The 26,029-nt window shown below is 47.7% G+C and overlaps 1 protein-coding gene across 1 annotated transcript in view; it reads right to left on the reverse strand.

Annotated features, from left to right (window-relative positions):
- The window catches only part of VAT1L (vesicle amine transport 1 like), a 136,455-nt gene extending 111,015 nt beyond the window's left edge, over nt 1–25,440 (reverse strand). Inside the window, exons 1-2 of the mRNA XM_059152664.1 lie at nt 25,093–25,440; nt 2,408–2,537 (exon numbers count right to left, since the gene is read on the reverse strand). Coding sequence (XP_059008647.1) covers nt 2,408–2,537; nt 25,093–25,319 — 357 coding nt within the window. The 5' untranslated portion in view covers nt 25,320–25,440. The remainder of the gene's footprint in view (nt 1–2,407; nt 2,538–25,092) is intronic.
- Between the last annotated feature and the right edge of the window lie 589 nt (nt 25,441–26,029).

Consider the following 26,029-nt stretch of genomic DNA (forward strand, 5'->3'; position numbering starts at 1 on the left):
AACACTGGCATCCTCTTCTGCACAGCATCATGCAAACCCAAAGACGCATAGTACTGTGGGGTAGCTGATGGCCCCAGTGTCAGCACAGAGGGCAGTGAAGAGTAGTTCAGCCACCTCGACAGTGACGGTCACAGCCATCCCAGCAGGGCTGACTGCTCTAGGGCTCTCCTTCAACTTTGCACCATCACTTCCTTGTAAAGATGCCAAGACTGGTTTAGCCATCACATCAGATCTAGTCTGAGTCCAGACGTAGGCAGCCTTTTTTTTTTTTTTTTTAAATATCCAATTCACCTCCTTGTTTGATTTTACTAATAAAAAGAAATCGGTACTGGGTGACGGAGCTCCAGTTTTTCCTTTATGGCTGTGCCTCTGGAGACAAATTCGCGAGCCTCCCCTGCAATGCATCAGACCAAGAGAGCTAGTCACTGTGCTGCCCTGTGATAGTCCATCTCCAACGTCGTGGTTGAAAATCTCAAGTCAAAATTTTAGGTGGAATATTAGTATCAGTTTTCCCCTAAGTTGCACCCAGACTGGAAATGTACAGGTGGCTTCCGTCATTTGCTTGTGCAGCTGAAAGTCACTGGAGGGGACTGGGGGTGAAGGAGAGGACTGACAGGAAGTAAGCCAGGCCCAAGCAGCGGAAGAGGGATCATATATAAAGGAAAAATATATAATCAAGCACCATATGACCTCCTTCGAAACCGAGGCCAATGACATCACTGTCTACTGTTATACTCTAAAATAATGGAGTATTTGTGCAAGGCTCAGGATTAATAGCATGAGGAGTGTGATCTGCTCCTTTGGGACTAGGTGGAGGAGTGAAGAACAGATACTGTTCCTCATACGCAGCACTTTTGGGGAGAGATGGCGCTGCCTCTGGGTCTGCTGCTAACCTGGGGACAGAAAATGCAAAGTCATATGAAAGGAAGGTGGAAGTGCGTGACGTCTTTCTTAACACTTTTCTGCTGTATTATCTGGAAACCAGTGACAAAACGACTGATGTGTGGGATGAGAATTTTCAGACATTCATCCCAGAGACTTTGGAACATATTGATATTTTCAGAGTGTATTGAGGCTCAGATGCACTGGGCCTGAGCCGCAGGCTCTAATTCAAGGCCAAGGGCATTTTGGCATTGCCTTTATAGGATTTTCCTTTCTGCATTTAGCTCTGCAGCATTTGCAGGTTGGGAACAGGCGTGAAGATCTGGTGACTTGAATCCATGTCCCGTTACCTCTCTGGCCTCATCGGAAACACCTGTACCCTTCTGAACTTCATCTCCAAGGGGATAATAGCAGTCCTTACCTCTCAGCATTGTGGTGACGTGCCCGTGTTTCTGGTTATGGTGGACTCTCAAATGTTAGCTCTGTTCATTTCTCCCTGGGGAAGCACTTAAGTTATGAGCGAGAGCTCTTGGACCTGATTGGCATTGGTTTTTCTCACTCCAAACTGCTGCAATTTTGTGCAATTGATTTGCCCACAGTTTTTCAGTTTTTAGAGACCGGATTCTATTTGATTTGCATTACAGTGGTAGGAAGGGTCATATTTCTTTTCATCGATAAGAAATTTTTTATTATGGAGAATTTCAAACACGTACAAAATAGAAAAATATAATAACGCTCTTTATCCACTGCCCTGTTCCCAAAGCCATCAACCCCTGGCCAGTTCTGTTTCATTCGCAAGTATCTCTACCCTGTGCCTTTAAAAATCATCATTCAAAAATGTCACTTTCCCAAAAGAATCATTAATAAGGGGCGCCTGGGTGGTTCAGTCAGTTAAGCATCTGCCTTTGGGATCGAGCTCCACAATGGGCTCCCTGCTTAGCGGAAAGCCTGCTTCTCCTTCTCCCTCTGCCTGCCACTCTGCCTACTTGTGATCTCTCTCTCTCTCTCTCTCTCTCTGTCAAATAAAGAAATAAGATCTTAAAAAAAGGGGGGGGGAATCATTTATAAGCGATTACTTAAATGCATCAGTTAAGTAGATGCTGAAAGGAACCAGATTATGAAATACAGAGGATGTTTCTGCCCAACTTCTATGTTTTGAAGTTGGTTTTTGAACCTGAGGCAGTGGGAAAATGGAAGCCATGGAGAGGGTGAGGGGTTATGCAAGCCTAGTTAATCCAAAGCCAGATATTCTTGTCAACAGCTGTATTGCATGAATTAAGGGGAAGACAAATTTTTCCCTGGCTACCTCACCAGGCTGTCCCCAGGAGCAACCAAGACAGTACACAAGAAAGGCATGAGGCATGCGGAAAATCCTATCATTTATAAACATGTTAGTAAAACCTACCAGTGAGATACAATAATAACACACACCATAGATTCTCTCAGACTTTTTTTTCATCATCTTTTATATGTCAACAGATTCCAAACGGATATGACTTTCTTCCATCATTAGTCAGCACATTACCTCATATCCTGTCACGCTGTCCCCTAGAGCTTCCACAATCCCAGAACACTCAAATCCTGGCACCAGGGGGGTCTTGGGAGGGTTGTCGATGTTCCCCTGTCGCACCATCAAGTCAATGAAGTTTAGACCACTGTGAATGGCAAATGTAGAAAGAGAGACATTCAGAATGGAATCCAAGAGAATACACTTGGCTTGACGTTTCTTCCGTCCCCTTCCCCCACTCCTCTCTCTTTTCTTTTTATTTATTTATTTTTTTTATTTCTTGAAAAATATGCCTAATAGTAAGTCATTTGACTGGAAGTCACAAATAAAGCAAAAACAATTATCTCTACAGACAAGGGATGCTTTCCTGGCAGTTGGAATAGCCGTTGTGGATGTTGCCCTGCGATGTACAAGACAGCCCCTTTGTGCGCTCGCAGAGCCTGCTTGCTCCTACTCTAACAACACGTGTTGGCTAACCTGGACATTAGCCGTGCTAGCATTTCCTCGTGGGGAAAGAATATACTGGGAAGGAGTTCTAAGAAGACACATGGAAAGCAGCCAGACACCATGGCCATCAGCCAGTCCGCAAGAAGAGAGAGAGAAAAAGGACAGATTCAAAAGGTCTCAAACCAACCTCACATATCAGTCAGCGCACAAACTCACACCAGCACTGTGCCATCCATGGCGCCCATAATGGCAAGTAGCCACCTTCAAGGGACTACATTACATCCAACTGGGGGACTGTAACTGGACATGAAATCAAACAGATTGATACTGGAGGGTTTGTTTCACAAATCTTAGTTCTCTCTGGATGAGAAAAGGGACCAGGTCTTTTCTATTAACATACTACTTTTGAAATACATTAGTTATCATTAAAATATATTAAGCAAAAAAATAAAATAAAATAAAATAAGATAAAATATATTAAGCCATCCCCTTGGAAAATCATATACTCAATTTTAATAATATCAGTGTTCCAAACTGTTGTTTTCTTTTTAAGAGCTAGTCTTAGAAACTGCGTTGAACACTCATTTACTAATCAAATTAGAAAACACATTTTTTTTCACCAGATACTCTAATGAGTATATAGAGTTAGATACTAACTGTTTTCATAAGCCACCATTCTAAGAAAGACTCGGGTTATAGGGAACAGGCGTAAAAACTCCTCGGTCTGGCCCAGGGTCCTTCTTTTCCAAGCAAGATGACTCGAACCACTTTTGAAACACAGCTTGCCCATTCCTTCCTCAGCTGCCTTGGAGCCAAGGAAACATCAAACTCTACCTAGATCTCCTGGTCATCACTGTCCCCGACAGAGAGTGGGTAACGATGAGGAGGATGACTTCCTTGAAAGGTGGGTTCAAGAGCGGCCACCTTCTCAAAGTTTTCCTGGCCACATATCAGGCTGCCCCAGCCTGAATTTTTCCTGCCCCAGCTGAAGTATCGCTAATGTGTGTCCTCCTCAAAGGCAGCCGCCTGCCTCGTGTCCCTCTGTTTCCTGAGCACCTGGCATGTACCAGACCCACAGCGGCATAACAGGTACCAAGCAGCACCTGCCAGGTGAAGGAGGGTACTCATGAGTACTCAAACGGAGGTGTCGCCGGTGTGAGTGGCCTTTCAAAAAGGAGCAAAGGGATGCTTGGAGGAATGGACCCATTTCCGAGATGCGCATGTAGACTTCCAGAGATCCTACGCTTTGATGGTTAACAGTTCGTAGGGTCATTGATCAACCAAACTGTTCTCCAGTAGCACAGTCAGGTTAAGAGCCTGGAGCGGCCTGGGCACCAATCCCAGTTCCACCACTTTCGCCTGTGTCACCTCGGACCAGTTCCTTAGCCTCTGCTAGCCTCCGTTTCCTGATCGGTGAAGTGGAGGCTATGGTCATACCTGTCTCACAGGGGTGCTGGGAAAATGAGTGGCAGGTAAACACCTAAGCAAGATGCCGGGTACATAGTAAGTATCCAATGAACGCTAGCATTCAGATGTGTATCTTCTCTTGAGAAGGCGGAAGTACATGCTACGTTTTAGGAAGACTCCCACTGAACAAGAGTTAAAAACAGTTTCAGAACTGCGATAGGAAAACTTGGCTATACCCATAAGCTTCACTTGTGTGAAACAGCCCATCTTCCAACCCAACCAAAGAAAGCAAGCATCACAGCCTAACAATAAAAGGAATTTCTATGTCCCAGATCAAGCACTCCATCCCGTTTCCTGCATATTTTAGTTCAGTGTTTTCCATTGTGTGAAAACCTGTGATTTCCCAAGACCCTGATGGAGCAATGCCAGAAGAAATTACCTGACAGTCCTGTAAGCCCCCCCAGAGAAGGTCGCATCCTAGACACTTGTTTTGCTGTTCAGTCGGGCCACCTTGGACTCCCATCCAGCATGACATGGGCACACTGTAAGCTGAGAGCCAGCTGTGCAAATCCAGCGAGAAAGGCCAAGTAAGACCGACTTTAGAAAAGCCCATAACATCCCATTTCCACAGTGAGGCAAGAAGCGATTCTGCTGGGGTTGTGGAGAATGCCGCCTGTTGTCAGGAAAGAAACAGGAAGTGGGTATATTCCAGGGGACAGGGGATGGGCCAGTGTTCATGCCCACACAAAGAGTGGTGAACATTTATTAATGGAGAACCTTTACATGCTGTACCGGACCTAGTGCAAGGTGTCCGTCCACACACCTGCTCCTGAGATGGATACAGCAAGCCTTTACTGAGGGTTCAGTTTGTGGCAAGAACTGTGCTAAGTAGTTTACTTTCATAATTTAAGACTCAACGATAGTCCTACGAGGTATGAACTATCACACCCATTATTCAGATGAGAAAACAGAGACTGAGCACGATGAAGTAACTTGCTGATGGTCTCACCTTTCGAAACGGTCAAAGTCAGGATCTGAATGCAAGCGAAGTCTAGAACTTGAACACTTACATACAGCATCTCCTCATGGGAACCTCACCCATGGCCCTGGCTGAAGTGACGTGTCCTAGGGGCCATGTTTATCACTTCTCTCTTGACAGCGGATTGTACCAGTGGGGGGCCCAAGGTTGGAGGAGTGGCCATGCCTAACCTAAGCAGGAATCCATTGCTTCTTACCAGTGTTCCCTCCAAAACTCGGAATTAGGAAACACATATCAATAAAAACTTTTCATCAGGAAGGACATCAAAAGATAGAACTGAGCTAGAGGGCCCCACTGACCTGCGCTCTGGGAAGGCAAAAGTGAAAAAGCCAGTATGTAGGAAATTAAAGGAAAAAGACTCAGAAGAGCAATAGAAGCAACCTAACAGGCTGACCAAGGGTGGGCTTCCCAGATTTCGGTGCCAGGTTGCCAAGAGTTGAGAAGGTCCAGTCTCCATACGTGGGCTGGCCCAGGCCCAGTGTGCCTCCTGCCCTCTGATTCACGAATTCTTTTGCTACTCCACACCTGTCTTTAGAACAGAACCTCTTTGTTTGGGCTACGTGTGTGGTCCCTGTCTGACGAAGCCAAAAGACACAAACAAAGTAAAACAAATACTATAATCAATAACCCTAAATCATCCACTGGACAGACATTTTTTACCTCATTTTTAAAAAAGATTTTACTTATTTATTTGACAGAGAGATTCACAAGTAGGCAGAGAGGCAGGCAGAGAGAGAGGCGGGGAAAGTAGGCTCCCTGAGGAACAGAGAGCCCGATGCAGGGCTTGATCCTAGGACTCTGAGATCATGACCTGAGCCGAAAGCAGAGGTTTAACCCACTGGGGCACCCAGGCACCCTGACCTCATTTTTTAAAAAAACAAAACCAGTAACACTGTGCAGAGATATTAAGTTTATTGGCCCAAGGCCACACAGACAGTGAAGAGCGAAGCCATGGACTTAGGTGGGGGCTGACACTTTTCTTCTGCTGAACTATACATATTCTTAATTATAGTTTCCAGTATTCTCTAAGATAACCTGATTTTCACTGAGACATTGTTTGGGGATGGCAAGGACTATTTTCATGACCCAGGCTCACATAGAGGGTAATCTACAGATGTCTCTCTTACCTAATATTTATATGGTTCTTAAACATTTAAAATTGTTGCAAAAATAAAATAAAATAGTGCTGGAAAGTGCTTAATAAAATGTTCTGCTAGGTAATCTTACTTTTCTCAAAGATTAGTATAATTTTTTTTTAAAGATTTTATTTATTCATTTGACAGACAGAGATCCCAAGTAGGCAGAGAGGCAGCAGAGAGAGAGGAAGGGAAGCAGGCTCCCTGCTGAGCAGAGAGCCTGACAAGGGGCTCAATCCCAGGACCCTGAGATCATGACCGGGGCCGAAGGCAGAGGCTTTAACCCACTGAGCCATCCAGGCGCCCCAAAGCCCACTGAGCCTCCCAGGAGCCCCAAAGATTAGTATAATTTTAATAAAGAAGACTTTAAATTGTTCTTCCCATACTGTTACTCAAAGGCTATGTTTAAAGGGTTATGAAGACAGGTTTGGCAAAGGGACCCCCAAAATCTCAAAGCAAAGGATGAGAAACGTGATAGAAGACACAGGTAGATGTGGGGTTAGTCCCTTTACAAAATCTCACTCTGTTATGTCACAGGACAGTGCAGTTTGCAATGTGCTTTCACACACATCTCATGAAGCCTTATAACAATCCCAGAAAGGCGACAAGTGTGTATGTTATTATTCCCATTAAACAGATGTGAATAACGAGACTCCTTAGATAAGAAACCTGACTTGTCAAAGACAACACCAATTAGCACATGGCAGAGCTGAGACTTGAATTGAATCAAAGTCTTCAAACTCCTTGTTTGTTGTGTAACCCCTGACACCATGAACTCTTAGATGTAAGTAGATATGGTCATCCGTGCAGATGGGGCCTTGGCTGAGCCTTTGAGGCCCTCCCCAGGTAAGCGCCTCCCCAGCACCAAGTAAACACCAAACTGTTTACTTGGTGCTCCTTTGTCCTGTGTGCTCTCCTCAAGATATTACCAAATCGAAGTAAACGGGAGGTGGAGGGGAAGGGCGGTGGTGACGGACTGGTTCAGTTACTGGAGCATCTGTCTTTGGCCCAGGTCATGATCCCAGGGTTTTGGGAGTAAGCCAGGGTCCTGGGATGGAGACAGGTGTTGGGCTCCTTGCTCAATGGGAAGCCTGCTTCTCTGCTTCTCCCTCTGCCTCTGCTCCCCACCCGTACCGCCTCACTCTCTCTGTGCTCACTCTCTCTCACATAAAGAAATTTTAAAATCTTAAGAAAAAAAAAAAAAGCATAGGTAAACAGGAAGGGATACTTGGTGGTCTTAGAAAAAGACACTGATTTGGGATGCTTAGGTTGTATTCAGAAGGAAGGCAAGCCAGCCATAGTCTCTATACTTTATTTTCTGTTACCTTCTAAGTGATGGATGCCAACCCTGGAATGTGTCATGGGAGAGGTTTAGCTGCCTTCATTTTACATTCTGCTAGACTCAACAAATGTTTCTCCTGTGACGATGCCGCTGCATGTATTAACGTGTGGACCATTTCAGTCTCCATTTTGTGCACGAGGAAGGAGAGGCATGGAGAAGGTGAAATGCCTTGCCTGAGGTTGTATAGTTGGTGACAGAACTGGGATACGAGCCCTTTTCGTATGACTTCCAATCTTGCGCTTTTGACTGTTAGGGCTACTATACAGCATGGTGGACTAGTCTGTATTCTTGTCCTCAAGGCTCCTGTCTGGGAGCTGTCCATTGTTTTTGGACATGCTAATGATATTGAAGAAAGACACAAAGGATTCGTTACAGGATACCACCAAGTGGACGATGGAAGAACCAGCTATAGTTTATTAACTTTCCAATTTGAAATGATATTGGCCCAAAAAGCTTAGCCAAAAAGAGGCAAGGACATATGGAGAAGTTCCCCTGTCTTTTATTCTCTAGGTGAAAGGAAGGGACGGGTTGTTTATATGGAAGGATTGTAGACCTCCTGCCTCTTAGTTCCTTCCCCCGGTTGTTGGTACCCTCAGCACTGGCCACGGGACTCCAAACATTGTCAGACCACCACACAGAGAACAGTGTGATGAAAATCTCCCTCTTGCAGCAGCTTACTTCTGTTGACACAGATCAGCAGAACTCCATCACACATTCTGATCTCACACCCGACAGAAATCCCAAGTATTGCCTCGTCATTGGTTCAGTCCCTACAGAAACATGTTCTTTTACCTACGAGGGACTATTGTTGAGCATATCACTTGTTACAGTATACATTTGCTTCTTTATGAAGACAGGAATATCAGTACAGGGACTGGTTTGTACGGATCTTCCAATCCCAGCAGTTTATAAACTAATTATATTCCTTTCTTTGCACTGGCTGGTAGGAAGCTCCGAGCCAGATTTGCAGCACTCCGCCTGCCCCTATCCAGCTGCAGGACATTATGGTCTTTGTCCTCTCTGTCATCCTAACACTCAACTTCATCTTAACTTTCTGAATGCTTTGGAGTTTCCATTTAAAAAAAAAAAAAAAAATCTTGCGGCGCCTGCGTGGCTTGGTCGTTAAGTGTCTACCTTCTGCTCAGGTCATGATCCCAGGGTCCTGGGATCGAGCCCCGCATTGGGCTCTCTGCTCAGCAGGAGGCCTGCTTCTCTCTTTCCCAGTTCCCCTGTTTGTGTTCTCTCTCTCGCTGTGTCTCTCTCTGTCAAATGAATTAAAAAAAAAAAAAAAACTTAAAAAAAGTAATCTTAAACTCTAATATAATGCATCTTAAACTTTATGATGTATCAGAATTCCCTGGAGGGTTTGTTAAAACACAGATTGCTGGGCCTTCCTGCTGAGTTTTCTGACTCAGCAGGTCTAGAGTGAGGTCCAAGACTCTGCCTTTCTAGCAGGTTTCCCGGTGATGCCGCCGCGGCTGGTCTGGGGACCACTTAGGGAACTGGCTGCAGTATCCTTTCTTTTTAAGCGACTTCATGTCCTTTTTGGAATGAGGCAAGGTAAAAATTAATAGACGATGATTAAATAGATAAGAAAATGGAAAGCTCTCTCACTGTCCACCAGGGCCCTTGAATTTTTTGATCCTGGTCCAAAGGATTATACATATCCTTGTGAAATGCGGTCTTACTAGATTAGCCTCATTATGCCAATTTGTCTGGCTCTTTTTGGATCCTCATTCTTTCATCCAAAAAACTGGCTCTTCCTCCCGAATGTGTTACTGGCGTGGTTATCACGCTGCTAACGCCTCTACCCAAATTGCGAACAAAAATAGAGGTTGTCACGTTCTTGGTGACTTAGGGGTTTTATGAAGATCATGAAAGATGTCATGGGACAGAGTCTAAAATATAGAACCAACCGACATGCTTTAAGTCTCTGGAAACCATGAGCTCCTGCGTTCTCTGAAACATGTCCAACACCCTTTGAATTCACGTGTAACCAGTACTCACTCAGTGGGACCATGTTCTTTCGTAGGGCTTTGTGACAGCTGGAGCGCTCCCCCCACCAGAAACTGACAGATATGTGGAAACCCCCATTCTAGTTTCTCTGATGATGGGGCATGGGGACAAAAGGAATTATTTGGGGGCGCCTGGGTGGCTCAATGGGTTAAGCCTCTGCCTTCAGCTCAGGTCATGATTTCAGGGTCCTGGGATCGAGTCCTGCACTGGGCTCTCTGATCAGCAGGGAGCCTGCTTCCCTCTCTCTCCGCCTGCCTCTCTGCCTACTTGTGATCTCTGTCTGTCAAATAAATAAACAAAATCTTTAGAAAAAAAAAATTATTTGTGGCTAGAGAACAGTTTGGAGATACTTATTACATAGCAGGCATGGCGTTACGTGTTTTAGAAGCATGATTTTTACAACAATAAAAACAATACTAGGGGATCGCTCATATTACGACATTTTACAGGAACAAAACCAAGGTACATTGAGGTTCTCGAAACCAAGGTGCGAAACCAAATAATGTGAGTCCAGGGCTATGCTTTTGGCTACTGGCCTTTGCTTCTTGAGAGAGCATCACTCAGATTTCCCAGCTCCTTGATTCATCTGTCCCATGGAGCCCTTCCTACCTCCCGAGCGTATCCTAAGGCTTGGCTCCCCGGAGTGAACAGGGGCCCTCGAAACTATAAAAGCTGCTTATAGTACGGCATGATGGGTGACTTTATAGAGGATAGGCAAGAGGGCTCACACAGCCACCAGACATAGGCTGTCCCACAAGATCACCATGAAGTCAGAACACTGACCCCCAGCAAAGAGTCACCCAGGAATTGTCCTGGTGGTCCTCCGCTACCACTGAAGCTAAATGTCGATCCGTAGCGTTAGCCCTCTGGCCCCCTCTCCCGTGAGCTGCTGGAAGTCCTTGAGCCTCCATTTGCTCATCTCCGAAATGGGGTAGCAACGTGCTCAACGTGCAGGGTGCTGGTGTGGACGGTGTATGACAGGGCTTGTGACACAGAGCACCTCACGCACGGTGAAAGACTCAATAAACGTGAGCTGCTGGCATTGTCACTCTCTCTCCTCCACCATCACGACACAAAGAAGGTGTCACAGGTCAGCTTTCCTGGGAAGCAGCCTCTGAGCCCAAGATTTGCAGGCAAGGAGGTGTGAAGGGGAGAGCTCTAGAAACAATACCTGTGCGCTCCTGAGGGCACCCGGCTGAGTAGAGAAAGAAAGTTCGACACTGATGTGGTAGTAAAAAAGACTCAGTTTATCCACAGAAAGTTCCAGAGCTAGGATGGCCCCTCATGTCTTCATGAATCAAGGCCAGGGGACAAGGCCTTCATACCCTCACATCAGCTAGTCCCGGATAAGAGCTGCCCCCCCGCCCCGGGGAAAGAGCACAGGGGCACAGCCAGGAGGGGTTGGCCACCATCACTCCAGGGCCTGGATCCTTAGAGGGGTTCTGGGTGGTGTACCCAATATCCGCTGTAAGACAGAAGGCACCTTCTTCCTTTTCTAGGTTTTATTCCCTTGTGGGCACAGAGCAGCTGTCACTGATGGTACATATTTATGGAGCTTTGTATGGTGGCCCCTGAGGAGGAAAGGTCCAGAGGTTTTATAACCAATGGAAGAAAAGAGAGTGAGATCTTTAAGCCAGGACCTGAGAAAATAAGAGGAAAGGGAAAGGCAGGAATTGAAGGGACCAAAACACCAAGGAAGGGACAGACACTAAGAAAAACAAGAAAGGGAAAGGCAGATGGATTGTCAGAATACTTGGGAAGGTTCCCGAAAAATAGTAGGAGTTCGGGGCTTGCTGTGGGTCTGTGGGAGGTCGGAGGTCACAGAATGCTGGGAGGGACGTGGCCGTGGAGGAGAACACTGTCAGACTCCAGGTGGGAAGTGTGGAATTCCCTTGGCTTGGGGAGTGTCCATGGGCGCCTCGGCCAGCTCCCAGAACACCAGGAGGGCCAGCCGTGAGGCTGTGCTCCAAGCACAAGCCACTCCCGGAGGGGGAGGTGCGCCCTCTTTACACTGCACTTCTCCCGCTGCTCTGTGTTCATCAAAGTATTTAACTCCCAGTCCAAGCGGGGGCAAAGAAGCAGGTGTCTGATCATTCCCTCATCTCCCCAGTGCTGCCAGTTCTGTTTTTGTTTCTTCATCTCAGCAGATAACTTGAGAAAGCCCAGGACAATAGGCCTTGATCTCAGAAAATCTGACTTCCAAATTCTTCTTTTTTTCTTTCTGGGTTTGTGTAAGCACCCATTCTGTTATCTCAAGACTGATAGCAATCTGTTAGGGGAGGGGGAAAAAACACTCATTGTCTAAAACAAGGACACCTTTTATGCAGATTTCAAACGAGGCCTCTCATTGGAGAGCAGCCACAATTGTCCTGGATGGACCTCAGGAGGGAGAAGCCACCTGTGTTCCATCAGCGGTGGCAAGGTTGGAAGTAATGCTCAGACTCTGCTCTCCCCATCGCTGGCCTGTGGTTCCTGACACGGGCTCCACGTGACCTTGCCCACCCTCTCTAACCACTGTTTCCAGATAAACAGACCACTGTGGCCATGTGAGACCTAACAGAGCTCCCCAGCACTTTTGATGTCCTTTGTAATCAATCTACCATTTTGCTTATGAAGTCAATAACACTGTTGTTGCTCCCCCCCAGATCCTGATCCACAAATTATAGATGATGACGAGGCAGCGTAGTCTGGGCTAGAGTTGTACATGTCTGGTTCATTCCCTCTGAGAGAGGAAATATATTCCAACCCTATGTCCAAGTTAGTATTCAAAACCTACTTCAGTAGTATTCCAAAAATGGAACCAAATGGCCAGTGATTGAAAATCGAAATATCAAGAGCCAGCTTTCAACAGAAACACAAAAGCATGGTACTGATGGATCCAAAACAAGCTCTCCTTGATGCCAAGACGAACCCCTTGATTTCTGGACCTGGAGTCCCTCCTTTACTCTCCGCTTCTCCTGGGGACACAGCAGGTATTTGTTCCTGAGAAGGTTCCTAAAAAGGTTAAAATCTCCGTGTTCCGTAGTTAGATGTTGATGGAGTCTCTGACTTCAAACAGGCGTCTGGCAGTGGTTGCTTATGTAGAACATTCAATCTAATTCCGTTTAAATTCAGCAGCCCCTCCACAGCTGGGGGCTTGCCTGAATGTTACAGCCATGACGGTGCCGAAGGTGGCTCTCCTTCCCAGGAGTTCAGAGATCAACAAATAAGTGACTACATGGCGTGACACTCCCCAAAACAAGAGACGGTACAGGGGTCATAGCCCGCACAGGGAGGGCGGTTCCTGACTCGCTTTGCCCCGATCCCCATTTGCAGGTGTCCCCTGGGACGTGTCACTTAGGAAGGGGTGTATCCTTTGCTCCTGTTTTCCCAAACTCTTTTGTTTCATCTCCCCTCTCAACGGCAGGGAGAAGGCAGTTGAGAAGGAAGTGTCAGACAGTGCAAAGCGGTTCCTGCTTAACGTCTCACTGGAGACCCACCAGGGTGAGGGCCCCATCGAGAAACAGTCCATTTTGACTTTAACATGACAGTGATCCCCTAAGTCATCACTACTGATAAAAACAGTATTTAGTGAAAGAGTTGTTTCAGTACCAAAAGATAAGGTGAAGACTAGAGCAGCAAATTACCCAGCTGAACATTCTGCAGTGGTAGAAAAGTCTAGATCTGTGCTGTCCAACCACTGGCCATATGTGGCTACCAAACACTCGATATGGGGCCAGAGTGATTGAGGAACTGAACTTTTAAGGTTAGCTAATTAATATTTAAATGGGATTAGCCTAAGAAGGAGGTAGTAGCAGAAGCATGACCCTGCTGTCTCCCCCCCCCCCCCATAGACTTTGAGCAGCTCCAAGGCAGAGCTGATCCGAAAACCCACCCCTCTGTGTTCATTGCTTAGCACGGGGTGTGTTCTGGTCTTGCAAACACTATGCATCCACGGAAGGTATCTGCAGGACAATAGCTAGGAGTGATCCAAGCTCTTCCCTTCCTTCTTGCTGAAGGGGATGACCTCGGGCCGCGCAGCCTCGGCGCGTAAGCTAGTGTAGCAGGCTGGAGGGGGCCGGAGAGGATCAAAGTCCTACTTGATTGATGTGCTTCAGGAAGAGCAAAGATTTACTTCTGGAAGATAAAAGAAGAGGCGTGAAAGGCGAGCAGAGATAAATGTGTAAGACTGGAGATCCAAGGGCAGGATTTGAGAGTCGGGGGGAGTCTGAAGAGTAGCGGGGGGCCAGTTTGGAGGTTAGCAGGAGGCCGGGGGTGGGGCGGGGAATGGAGATGGGGAGAGGAAATTTTCGAGAGGATTTCCTCTGGAGCACAAGTGGATCTAGCTTTGGTGTTTTCCAAAGGACTCCATAGAACCTGACGGGGCTTTGAAATTGTATTGGAAGCTGGGCTTCTGTTGGAGAGTGAACAGACCCAACTACATCAAGGATACAAAAGGGAAGGAGAAGAATAGGAAAAGCAAAGACAATGTTAAAAGAGCAAAAGCAAGAAGTCGAGTCTCCTGCAAGTGCTGTTGGCGGAGCACCGAGAGGTTGGGGCTCTGAGGGAAAAAGAAGGTGAAAATTGCCTTTGCTGTTTATCTCCTACGGAAGAGCAGTCCCAGAGGAAAGAGTCCTCTGCAGTCGCACACCGAAGGCTCTCCACGATCTGAAGGCAGAGAAACCCTTCCGGAGGGTGGGCGCGTGACTAACTGCATTTCATGTCCTGGGTTCTGGATGCAGAATGCAGACTCAGAGCTTATTACTAGGTCCCCAGTAGGTACAATGTCAGTGAGTTTAGCGGGGAGGGTAAAAAAGTATCTATTTACAAGATCACTCAGACCAGTCACGGGAATAATATGTAATTAATAGCTCCGCATGAGCTGATGGAACTAGGTGGAGTGTAGACCAATGAAAAACAATTGTTTCTGATCTTAGACAAGGAATAAATAAATAAAAAAGGGAAGTCTAGTAAATAAATAAAATCTTAAAAAAAAAAAAAGGAAATTCTGTAACTTGATGGAGAGTCTTTTGGAAGAAGCGGGTATGTGGGCTTTGGGAGGAAGGAGAAGGGGCTGTAGAGCACAACAGGCAGCAGAGAAAGCCTCATCCGCGTTCAGTGTAGGACTCAAGGCTGTCGGGGCCAGTGGAGGTGCCCCACTATGGATCTGTCTGCATGAAAGCAGCTAAGCCTTCTGGAGAAAAGAAAAAAAATCATCCTAAGGCAACCGTGAGTTGGAGAATATGAGTAAGTCAGGATGAAGCCACCCGTGGCAATACAAGGGTGGGCAGGGTGGGCAGGGAGCGGCTCGATTGTGGTGTGAAATCACCCTCACACCCTTCAGTTTGAGTCTAGGACAGAGCAGTGAAAATGGGTATAAAACCCGGGAAGATGAAGCCCTGGGGAGAGAGAAACCTGGCTCAATCAACATCAGCTCTCTTTGTCTAATTAGTTGTGTGATCTTTAGCAAATTCCCTCACTTCTTTGATCCTATGTCTTCATCTGTGAAATGTTCAGTATCCTAGAAATGCCTATGAAACACTTAGCAGAGATACTCAATAAAGGCCATTACGATAATAGCGACGATAAGTAATTAACCAAAGGGTGTTACATTTATTAGCTCGGAACAGCAGGGACATGAATACATAAGGTGGCAGAGGCTGCTTTTAACCTAAGCAGAGGGGCACACCACGCGGGATGGAGAGGATGGGAAACATGGCGGGGTGGCTCCAGGGTGTGGAGGGGCAGAACAGGGCAAGAAGAGGGGGTCAGAATCAGTGGGGCAACCAGCAGAACTGCCTGTGTCAGGGCAGGAAACCCTGGCACCCATCTGGCAGGTGTGGAAGGGGAAGGTCCTGAGACCTACCAAGGAAGGTAGGAACAGAGTTATGGACATACTATACTGCATATTTTTAAAAAGATGGGTTTTTCCCCCCCAGTAGTTTGAAATAATGTATTTACTTTCCAGCTTTACCGAGATGTAACTGACCTATACCATTGCATGAGGGGAAGGTGCACAATGTAACGATGGGTTATTTATGCACATTGGGACATGAGCACCGCCTAAGTCTGGCCAAATACTGTCTCAGCGTCCAGGCTGCTGATGCCCGGGTCCCCGGGTGGACACACGGGACAGGCATGCTTGAGCCAGTCCTCCTGGAGTAACAGTCCCCAGACGCAGCCCACAGGGTTCTCTCCAAGATCCCTGGCCTCCCGCACTCGGTGCTGCGGGATGTCAGTGAACAGAAAACGACAGAGCATCTTGCGAAGTCCAAGACCCCACACTTCCCAGCCAAGGGCAAGTAGTTATGAGAGAATTCAAAAAGCAAACGTCCAGTTTCAAGAGAACAGATGGTATCAAGGACAGGTGAAACCGAACCGTCTGAGCTCCGTCGGCATCTCAAGTCTCCCCTCCAAGCCCCACACGCTGGAGAGATGGAGGCCCCTGACAGAGGAAGCTGAGGGGACAGAGGGAAGCTTGAGGCCACATGGGCGTGGACCAGCTGCCGCCTATATTAGGCAAGTCAGTGCTGATGCTATGGTAACTTCTGCAGAAAGCTACACCTAACATTTGGGGGGAAAGTTGGTAATGAATTCGTTCATTCCCCAGACATTTATTGAGTGCCTATTGTTAACCAAGCACCAGGCTTGGTGTTCAACAGTTTTATGATAATAGAGCAAGTTTCTAGAACTTCCAGGATTACCAAAGAGATTTAAAAGACAGTGGGCCTCCACGCTGGAAATATGATATATGTCATTTTTTAAATTGATGCAGTCACTCTGTGCTGAGACTATAAGGTCCCAGGATAGGGAATAGAGCTGGCTTCTCCAGTCCCATCTCTGATTTGTCACGTTTTATGGTGAAGATTGAACTCTCCCATCCTCTGCGGTGGCTACCATTTTGATTAGTTTGGTGTGTTTCTCACCCCTGTCTTCTGTTAACTGCCTTCCATTCCTTTCAGAGTATCTACGCACCCCACCCCCCAACACACACATACACACTCACTTCGTGTGTTCCTAGTAGGGCAATCATTATGCTCCATCCCTCAGGGTAGGAGGGTACAAGATGCAAAAGTGGCCAAGCCCGTCATTCCCTTGGGTCAGGCAGAGAGAGAAAGAGAGATCCAGTGTCCAGTATGTGATTCACAAAGGGCCATTAAGATTCCTTCCTTGATATTTGAAAACTGGGAGAAAAAGTTGGGGCTCTGCATTGGGCCTTGCTAACCTCGCACGAGCCATCTGCAGCAGAAGGCCACCATGTCTCCTAGTCTCAGGAAGGAAGCTCGTTGCAGGAGAAGCCCATGAAGCTACCTTGTGAGGAGAAGACAAAACATGGAAGGGAAGAGGGGAGAGCCTAGAAGGCCAGAGACAACTTCACCATGATGGTTGGCATGACTGAAATAAAGGAAAGAGAAGTCAGAGCAGAAGTGACTGGTCTTCTTTTTGAAGATCTCTGGTCTTGGCTCAGCTTCTGGCACACAGTAGGAGCACAGTACATCGTGGCTCCATTTCCTCTCTTGTTCCTTCAGGAATTCATCTGAATCTTCTGGTGTATGTCATGGCACGATGGCACATCCTGTCTGGGCTACTTTTTGTTTGTTTGTCTTTTAAAGATTTTATTGATTTATTTGACAGATAGGATCACAAGTAGGCAGAGATGCAGGCAGAAAGAGAGAGAAGAGGAAGCAGGCTCCCCACTGAGCAGAGAACCCGATGTGGGACTCCATCCCAGGACCCTGAGATCATGACCTGAGCTGAAGGCAGAGGCTTAACCCACTGAGCCACCCAGGCGCCCCCAAGCTACTTTTGACATAAGGATCTTGTACCCTTTGGAGTCTGAATAGGGACTCCATCCAGAAAACTTCATGAAGTATGGAGGGACTTTGTAATGTCCTATTCCTTGTGTCTCCTCCCTACCACTACGACATATTTAACATATACTATGTGACAAGGACTTCGTTCAACAAATATTAAATATATCACCATTACTAGATACTTTAGATGTATTGTCTCTTTTTACCCTCCCACAAAAAAGTACCCCACAGGTGCTGTAATTATACCCACATTACAGATGAGCAAACTGAGACGATAAAAGCTGAAGACATTTTCCTAAGGTTGGACAGGTTGCTAACACCATCAGATCCAGGATTGGAATTCAGGTCTGTTTCACTTCAGACATTAACTATAACCAAAAAGCATCCTTCCTTTCATCCAGTCTGGGTGCGTAGTCAATGGCAGCCCAAGAAATGAATCATGATCATTCCCTTCACAGAAGATAATGATCCTGCATTGGGCTCTGGGGACTACAGCCATTTAGACAAGTCTAGAGTAAAAGGGCCCAATGCTTTCACTTCCCAAGGGGGTTCTGTCTGGGAAAGCACTCTTTAGCACGCTTTTGGCTCCAGAACGATGCCAGAGGGGTGAGGCATAGCTGAGGGGTCAAGGGTCACTGACAGAACGGGATTGAGGACAGAAGCTGACTGCGTGTTTTCATCAAGAAAATATCACGTTCAAAGATGAAACAGCTCCTTCATTGAAGCACATATTTTGTCTCCTGGGCCTTCAAACATTAAATTTACTCATTTTAATACCGTGGCTCCAACTGATTTTCTGTGTGAGATCACACACAGAGGAATCAAACTAATTTGAGATTACACGCCTGCTGCCCTTTTCCTATGAAGAGGCTCCTCTTGTATCTAATTAAACTTCTTCTATGACAAATGCCAAGGTGCCAAAAAAGATCCCTATTAAGAGAAATGTCAGGAACTTGGGGTCATGGGGGTACCATTCCCCCATGCCTGGGGGAGCTCTGTTGTTAGCGTTGAATGCCAGCGATGGACCCAAAGGTCGTGGGATTTGGGTTCCTCTGAATGAGAGGGAACGAACTCCAGAGGCTGTACTGTTCTGCACCCCAGCTACCTGAGAAATCATGCTGCCTCCCGTGTGGATCAGTCCAGATCCATTCCAGCCCTGGGACTGAGACTCAAAAGCCAGCCCCCTGCTCCCTGGTGCCAGTGTAGTTTGGTAGAACAGCGGGACCAAGGACCAGAGGATGGCATCCAATTCCCACCTGTTTTTTTACAGCTTGAGTGACTGAGGAGGGCAAAGAACCCTTCCTGAATACCCACGGTGTGCAAGGGACAGTCAGCACTGTAGTCTTCCTAACACACCAAAAAGTAAGTGTAATTACCAAAATGAGGATGTGGGCAAGTTGAAAGTGCTCTTTGACTAAGATCACACAGCCATGGTGAGGCAGAGTTTGGGTCTGAACTCAGAACTCTTGTAGCTTCTCACTCTTTCCACCTTAGCTCTGAGTCCCACTTTCTTCTCTTGGAAAGTAAGCTTGATAACCTAATGGGGTTATGAGGGTCCAGTGTAAAATGGAGGACAGCGATGGGCTTTTGTTGCTCCAAAGATGGTGCAAGGAGAGGGTAGGATGAACGTGATTATCAGTCATTGCTTCCTTTGCCCATCACGGGCCACCTGCTATATAATTAAGATCGGGCCGCTATTTATGGGAACCTACTGTATGCCAGATGTTCTATGAGATGTTCTGTACTTCCTTTTTCTATGAAATAGAAGAACCACTGATTCTGGGCTTCCTTTCTTCCTCCAGTTGCTGGGAGGGCAAGAAGTCCGTCCCATTATTGGATGAAAAGCAGACTTGGTCTCTATTCCCAGGCCTCACCAGGGAGGACACAGTTCATGGGCAGATGCGAACTTTCATGAATAAGTAAGATCCCTAAAGTAGCATCTTCATCTCCTTGTCACCAAGCGGGGCTCAGAGTGAGTCAGCACAGAGTCATCCCTTTCTGTCAAATCCTGACATCTCTATCCAACAGAGTGATCCAGAACACCTTGTTCCTACCTCCATGCCAGAGAGGCTCCTGGCTTGGGTACTAGGGACCCTCCAAGCAGTTTCTCAGCTTTACAAACGTCACTGTCACTTAACCTGACGCGCTCCACTTGTTTATTTGAATACACACGGGAAAGATGATATTGGCCATGTTTCATTAGATTGGCCGTATCGGTGACACTTTAATGCTGTGCCGTTTGGGGGTATCCTACAGTCAAGTCACTAATGTAGTGATAGCCCAGTGGAGAGAGGAGGGAAGAGGAAGGAACCTGAATGTCCCAGTGGATCCAAGGAGTGGTGACTGTGTTAAATCAGCATGGGCATTCTGCACCAACAGTCCTAGCAATGTGATCTTAAGTAGATCTCTAAAGGGTCCCGTCAGTCAGCAATAAAAGGACATGGGCGTGGTTTAGAAATACAATGGCCATTTTGGGAGGGCGAGATGGCACTGTACCATTTTGAGTCTTAATCATTTATACTTCGATTCAGTCAAATGCAAGCATGGTTCTGTGTATTCCTGATTCCAGGCTTGGTGCCTGTCTGCCTCTCTGTACCCCTGGGTCTCTCAGGCCTTTCTCTGTTGTACCTTTGTCACTGAGTCTTTCTGATTCTCTCAAATGTAAGGAGTCCAGGAACAGGCCGACTTGGATTAGTGGTTGGGGATCGTCCCATGTCTCTGAATGTCAGCTTCTCATCTTTAAAATAGAGACAGTGGTACTGATATTGTTGAGTTGTCGTAAGGATAAACTGAAACTAAGTACACAGCAGGGAACTCAGTGTGTGGCTGCTAACAAGTGCTCGGCAAATGTTAGTTCCCTCCCCTAGCCCAATGCGTGCCACTCCTGTGACATGTTAGAGTCCCCCCGTGGGTTGGCTTCCTTTAGTGTGGCCTGCCCTCGGCCCATTTTCAGATCAGCCAATAGAGCCATGACCGGCTGGGACCATTTTTCATCCAACTGCTCTCATTCTAGCAGTTTCATGTGGCCTCTCTCCGTAAATCAGTCTGGGGAAAATAAATGTCCCCAGTCCATTAGTGCCTTTCCATCACAAGCCAATCTGAGCCACAAACCAGACAAGGCTTGTTAATGGCCACTTAAATATATTTCTGCAGCCCAGCCTGGAGACCCTCGGCCTCAAATCCTCCTAGATTCCATCCAAGAGAAGTCTCACTGTAACAAGACTTCTGGCAGCAAAGGCATAGACCTGAACCTTAGCAGTTATGGGGGGGACCATGTACCCTAATCTGCCTAGAAGAATTCTGATCTGTTCCTGCTCCAGAGTAATTATTAATCAGTGCCCTTTTAACACCCCAAAAGTTCCTGTTTGAATTATATACTGTACATGGTAGCTGTGGAAACCAAGAATAATAGTTTAAATAATAATAGCAATCATTTATGAGCCACTTCCTATATGCCAGGCATCACCAAAAAGGTCTTTATACACTGTATCTCATTTCAGCTCCATTACAGCACTGTAAAGGGAGGTGCTATTATCATTTCTATTTTATAGATCAGGAAACTGAAGTTTAGAGAAATAAGCAACATGATCAAGGCCAACCAGCATAGAGGGCAATGTCTGCACCTCAGTCGGATCCCTTTTTCCAGGGCAGTACACCCACCCATCCCCCCACTGCTGGAAGTGCAGGCAGCTCCTGGCTCAGTGGGGCGCCCTAACCCCCACACCCCTTCCAGAGGAATGGAGCTCAAACAGAAGCGTGGCGCAGTGGGGGAGGATTGGGGGGGTTGGGGTGGGTGTGCGTGTGTGTGTGCACGCGCGTGCACGCAGGCGCACACAGGGCCACAAAGGCTTCCCCTATTGCTTCAAGGTCAAATTGACTCTATGTACAATCCATGCTCCAGAACTCCTGGTGGGAGCCAGGGGAGACGAAATCCTTGCTTCGCTCCTTCCTTGTCCTGCTTCCCTTGCTCCCATTCTCCTGAGAGCATCCCCTCAATCAACCACTTAAAGAAGCATCTCTGTCTTGGGCTCTGCCTCTAGGGGGCAAGACCCAAGATCTATGGTTAGCAAGTGGCAGGGCTGGGCCTCATGTCTAGGAAGGTCTCCCTCTTCATCATGAAGCAAATGTGACAGGACATTGCCTATATTATCTACATGATTTAAATGATGGCCTCCAAGTTATCAGACTGTCAGGAAGTCAGTCATATAGGCGTAGATACAACAACGATGACAACAGCCACAACAACTACTGCTTATTGAGTGCCAGTCTCTTTCCTGCATCTGATCCTCTCAACAACATAGGTTCATTGAATTCTCTGCATTTTGCAGTTGAGGCATGGCAAGCTTGGAGAAGCTGAGATGTGTCTGTTGAGGTCACACAGGTAGGAACTGATGGGGCTTGGGTCTACATCCAGATCCTTCTTCTTGTAAAGGCCATGTGCTTTTTCTTCTTGGCCACTTAAATTACTGGCTGTGTAAATTGCTCAGTGAACGGTTGACTAAAGGGGTTCCCCATCAAAGCTGATGCTCTTGTAGCAAATTAGAAGACTCTGCAATCCCTCCCACCCTGCACTCTCCAAAGTGTTTCTTTTTGAGTTGTATTTGACCGTCATAGCTCCAGTTGGGGAGAAAAGCCATATTACTCTGGGAATCACGAGAGAATGTTCTCTAAAGTCAGACATAAAAAGATCAAAGGAACCATATTCCTTGAAGAAAGTAAGGAAAGCAAGCTTGCATGCCAAAGATCCAGAGAGGTAAATCCTATTTCCTGTGGCTCTTCCATGGAGGGAGACAAGATGGAATAAAAGGAAACAGCAGAGCTTTAAGGAGAGACAGACCAAGACTCAAATCTTAACTGTACTGTCTGTGTGATGTTTTTAGCATATTACTCAACATCTCCAGCCTCAGTTTGCTCTACCATAAAACCTATCACACTGGACCATAAATGAGAGGGGGTAAGCGAAACAAAATATGCATTTCCCTGTACCTCTTCTCTTCCATTTCCATAAAATTTATAGAGTGACCAACTTGGACCTTCATTCCAGGTCTGAGTAATGCTAGTTCAGATGGACTATGCTTTATTCCCAAGGAAACAGCATATCCTATTTGATGATAAGAGGTTCCCATTAAAAATAGAGAGCAGATAAAAGGGGGACCTTCATCCAGGAAGCCATCAGCTGATTCATAAAAATAAAGAATGAGTCATCCTAGCTCCCAAGGCTAAACTTACAATCACTAGGCATCTTTGGCCAGCCGATTCTAGCCCAGTGGAGGAGGAAAGGCCCAGAGGGTAATCTTCACAAACCTACTTCAGTCCCTCCTTGCAAAACTGATTAACTCTGCTTCCAGCCTGGGGAAATGAAAATCAGTCTGGGCCCTTTGCAATACTGGATCCCAAATGTTCCCCCATGCCTCGTTGGCTTTCTGAGCTACTGGGGTGGGGAATCTGCAGTGATTCGTGTGTGTGTGTGTGTGTGTGTGTGTGTGTGTGTGTCTCCAATAAAGAACAGGCTTGGGCATCTGGCTTTGAAAAGCAATCTCCTGGCTTTCATCTTGACATTTATTATTTCAAAATGCTTCAGTTCCTATCAGTATCTATGTAATTAGCATAAGACTAGAGAACCCAGACCTATTTGTACTGCAAATGATGCTCTTTTCTTTAAAAAGTAGCTTCAACATTTTCACTCTCTGAACGTACCCTAAATGGAGAGTCAAAATGAAATACACTCATGCGCGCGCAAGCGCGCGCACGCACACACACAGACACACACACGAAATATTTTTGATCTGTGGCTAAGGAAGGAAAATTATCAGTATATAGTTTTAGTTTTACGAAGCAGACATTCTTCCACCAGCAGGTGAAGAAAAATAAGGACTCAACAACCCTGGTCCAAGCGTCTTTTATCACTCCACTAATCCAGCAATAACTTAGTCCTTCAGCAGTAACTGATATTGGACATACTGTCTGACAAGCAATGCTGGACATTGGGGATTTGTTGGTGAAAAGGGCAGACGTAAGCTCCGTCTTCTGGGACCAATCAGCTTGGTTCATGAGAGTTAACAAAACAGAATTGTACCGGATCCCCCCGTTTGCAAAATCCCCTTCCCTTACCCTGAATTCCCAAGAGTCATGTTTAGAGGCAACTGTGACCCGCTATACGTGTGAGGAATGAGTCAGAGACCAGCGCCCGCTTCTCTTGCCAGCTGCCTTCCAGCCTGGCATGTGAATCCTGCACCTGCTCCCAAAGCAGTGAATGGGAGGAGAATCTCCTTTGCATTTTTCTTGCCTCTGCATATGGTCCCAGAGTCCAGGTTTGGGGTCTAACCTAGGAACAGGTAAGCTGACTGCTGCTTTTAGGAGCAGCGTCTCCTGGGGGCTTCAAAAATACAGACATGAGAAAGGGTAAGTCCATCTCACTGTGCAAGGAGCAAATTCCCCTTAGGTGCTTCCCACGCTGCTGCATAAAGAACCAAAAAGTGTTGGGTCCAGTGAATCCTCTGCGGTGAGCCCTCCCTCCTAGAACTTCAGAGAAATGATCCGATAGTGACAGCACGCAGAAAGGCTTAAGCCCTCCAGAGCGAATCCCAGCAGGGAATAACTCTGAAGTTCCCCCAGGAGGAGTGGGGAATGGAAGGACACTCCGATTGCTGAGCTGCGTTTGAGATGGGGACAGTTCTGAGAAGATCGCGGGTTGTTTATTTTTCCACTTTGGAAAAGCACAGAAGAGACGCTGGAAGCACAGGAGATGCTCGTGGGGAAAAGGGGAGCCTTGGCCTCACTCCTCACCGAGCTGAGATGCTCCAGGACCTAACCCCCTGCTTCCCAGTGCCTTTCTCCCAACCAAGGCATCAGAGGGGCAGAGCGCAGGAGTGGGGAGAGAGAACGCACTTCCCCAGCCTGCACTCTGTTGCTAGCCCCAGCAGAAACCCAGCACAGAGGCTGAAAAGATCGAGTAGCAAATCCTAACCTGGTCAGTTAGTAGCGGCAGCGAGATGTTGGGCAAATCACTGTCTGCGCCCTGATCTCCTCACCTGAAACAGGGTGTAATGATGGTACCTAACTCATCGGGTCTCAGCAAGTATTAAATAAGATCGCACACGTAAGACTCTAAACACGAAGGCTGGTACACAGTAAGCCGACGGTTATTATTTTTTAACCGTGTTATCAAACTCCCTCTCCTGGCAGCCGGGCTGTCCTACCCCACGGAGAGCCCCCGGAGCGCAATCTTCCAGACCCCGGTGCTGGGCGCCACCATCCACCGCGTTCCTCCCCCGCGCAAGAGCTCACAGTCCCCTCCAGTCACCGCTAGATCCGGCTTGGCGAGGGCGAGGGCCACCTCGCTGCATCCCCCCCAGCGTCAGCTGGCCGCTGGCAGCGGGAGGATCTGAGACCCGGGAAGGGCGCGGAGGAGGCGCCCACGGCCACTCTTCCCCGCGCAGCGGCCCCACCGAGGCTCCGCCACCCCCGCCCCGGGAACGCCGAGCGCGCAAAGAGAGAAAGCGAGAAAGACGCGGATACTGGACCAGGCTTTGACGCGGATCTTGAGTTCGCCGTCCTGCGGCTCAGGCATGGCCTTCCTGGTGACCCGCAGCTTGTTGAGCCCCCCGAAGCCGGCCAGCACCACGGCGCGCATCTCCTGGGCGTCCCCGAGGCGGTGAGAGCCGCCGCCGCCCTCAGCAGGCTCTTTGCCTGCCTCCTTCTCGATCATTTGCTCCGTCTCCTCCGCCTTCTCCACTCCTTCCTTGGCCATGGCGCACAGGGGCGCGGGGCGCACGGGCTGCGGCGGCTGCGGCGCGGTGGGCTCGGGCTCCTCTCCCGCGGGTTCCTCCTGTTGAATGTGGGATGCTCGGCTGTGCAATGGCTGCAGCCTCTGCGAGCCGCGCCAAGGTCCACAGCCTCCGCCGTAATCCTCGCAAGAGCCGCGCCCCCGCCCGCCCCCGCCCGCCCCCGACCCCGCTGCCTGCCTCTCTTCGCTGCCCAAGCGGAGCCTTAACTCCAGTCCCAAAGCCAGTCTCAAATCGGGCTCTTGATCGAAGCCCCGGGGCCCAGACTTGCCCAAGACTCGTGGATAAAACACAGAGAGAGGACGCAGTGTCCTCCATGGTGGGCGCAGTACTTTGTTATTTACGGCGCAGGCTCGGCGCCTTGAAATGGACAGAGAGGAATGTCTGGGCCTGGAGGATGCCTCCCGAGTCGGGGTAGCCGCCTCTCCCGCAGATCTGCGGGGGCCGGCGGGGCAGACGGGAAACGGGGCTGTTTCCCAAATCGCCGGTACCGGCTGGAAAGGGGGAGAGGTTCTGGGAAGCGGGAAACGAGAAATCCCACTTACTCCCCTGGAGAGTCTAAACCAGGGTCTTTTCACTCCAGACCCTCAGGGTCAGTGCAGATGTTCTTTACCAGGCGTCGCCAGGAACCTCTTATGATGGCTAATTCTCCCTACCTACACCATTTTTGGTCATC

Source organism: Mustela lutreola, chromosome 16 (genome assembly GCF_030435805.1).
Source record: "Mustela lutreola isolate mMusLut2 chromosome 16, mMusLut2.pri, whole genome shotgun sequence".
In the NCBI taxonomy this organism is placed as follows: domain Eukaryota; kingdom Metazoa; phylum Chordata; class Mammalia; order Carnivora; family Mustelidae; genus Mustela; species Mustela lutreola.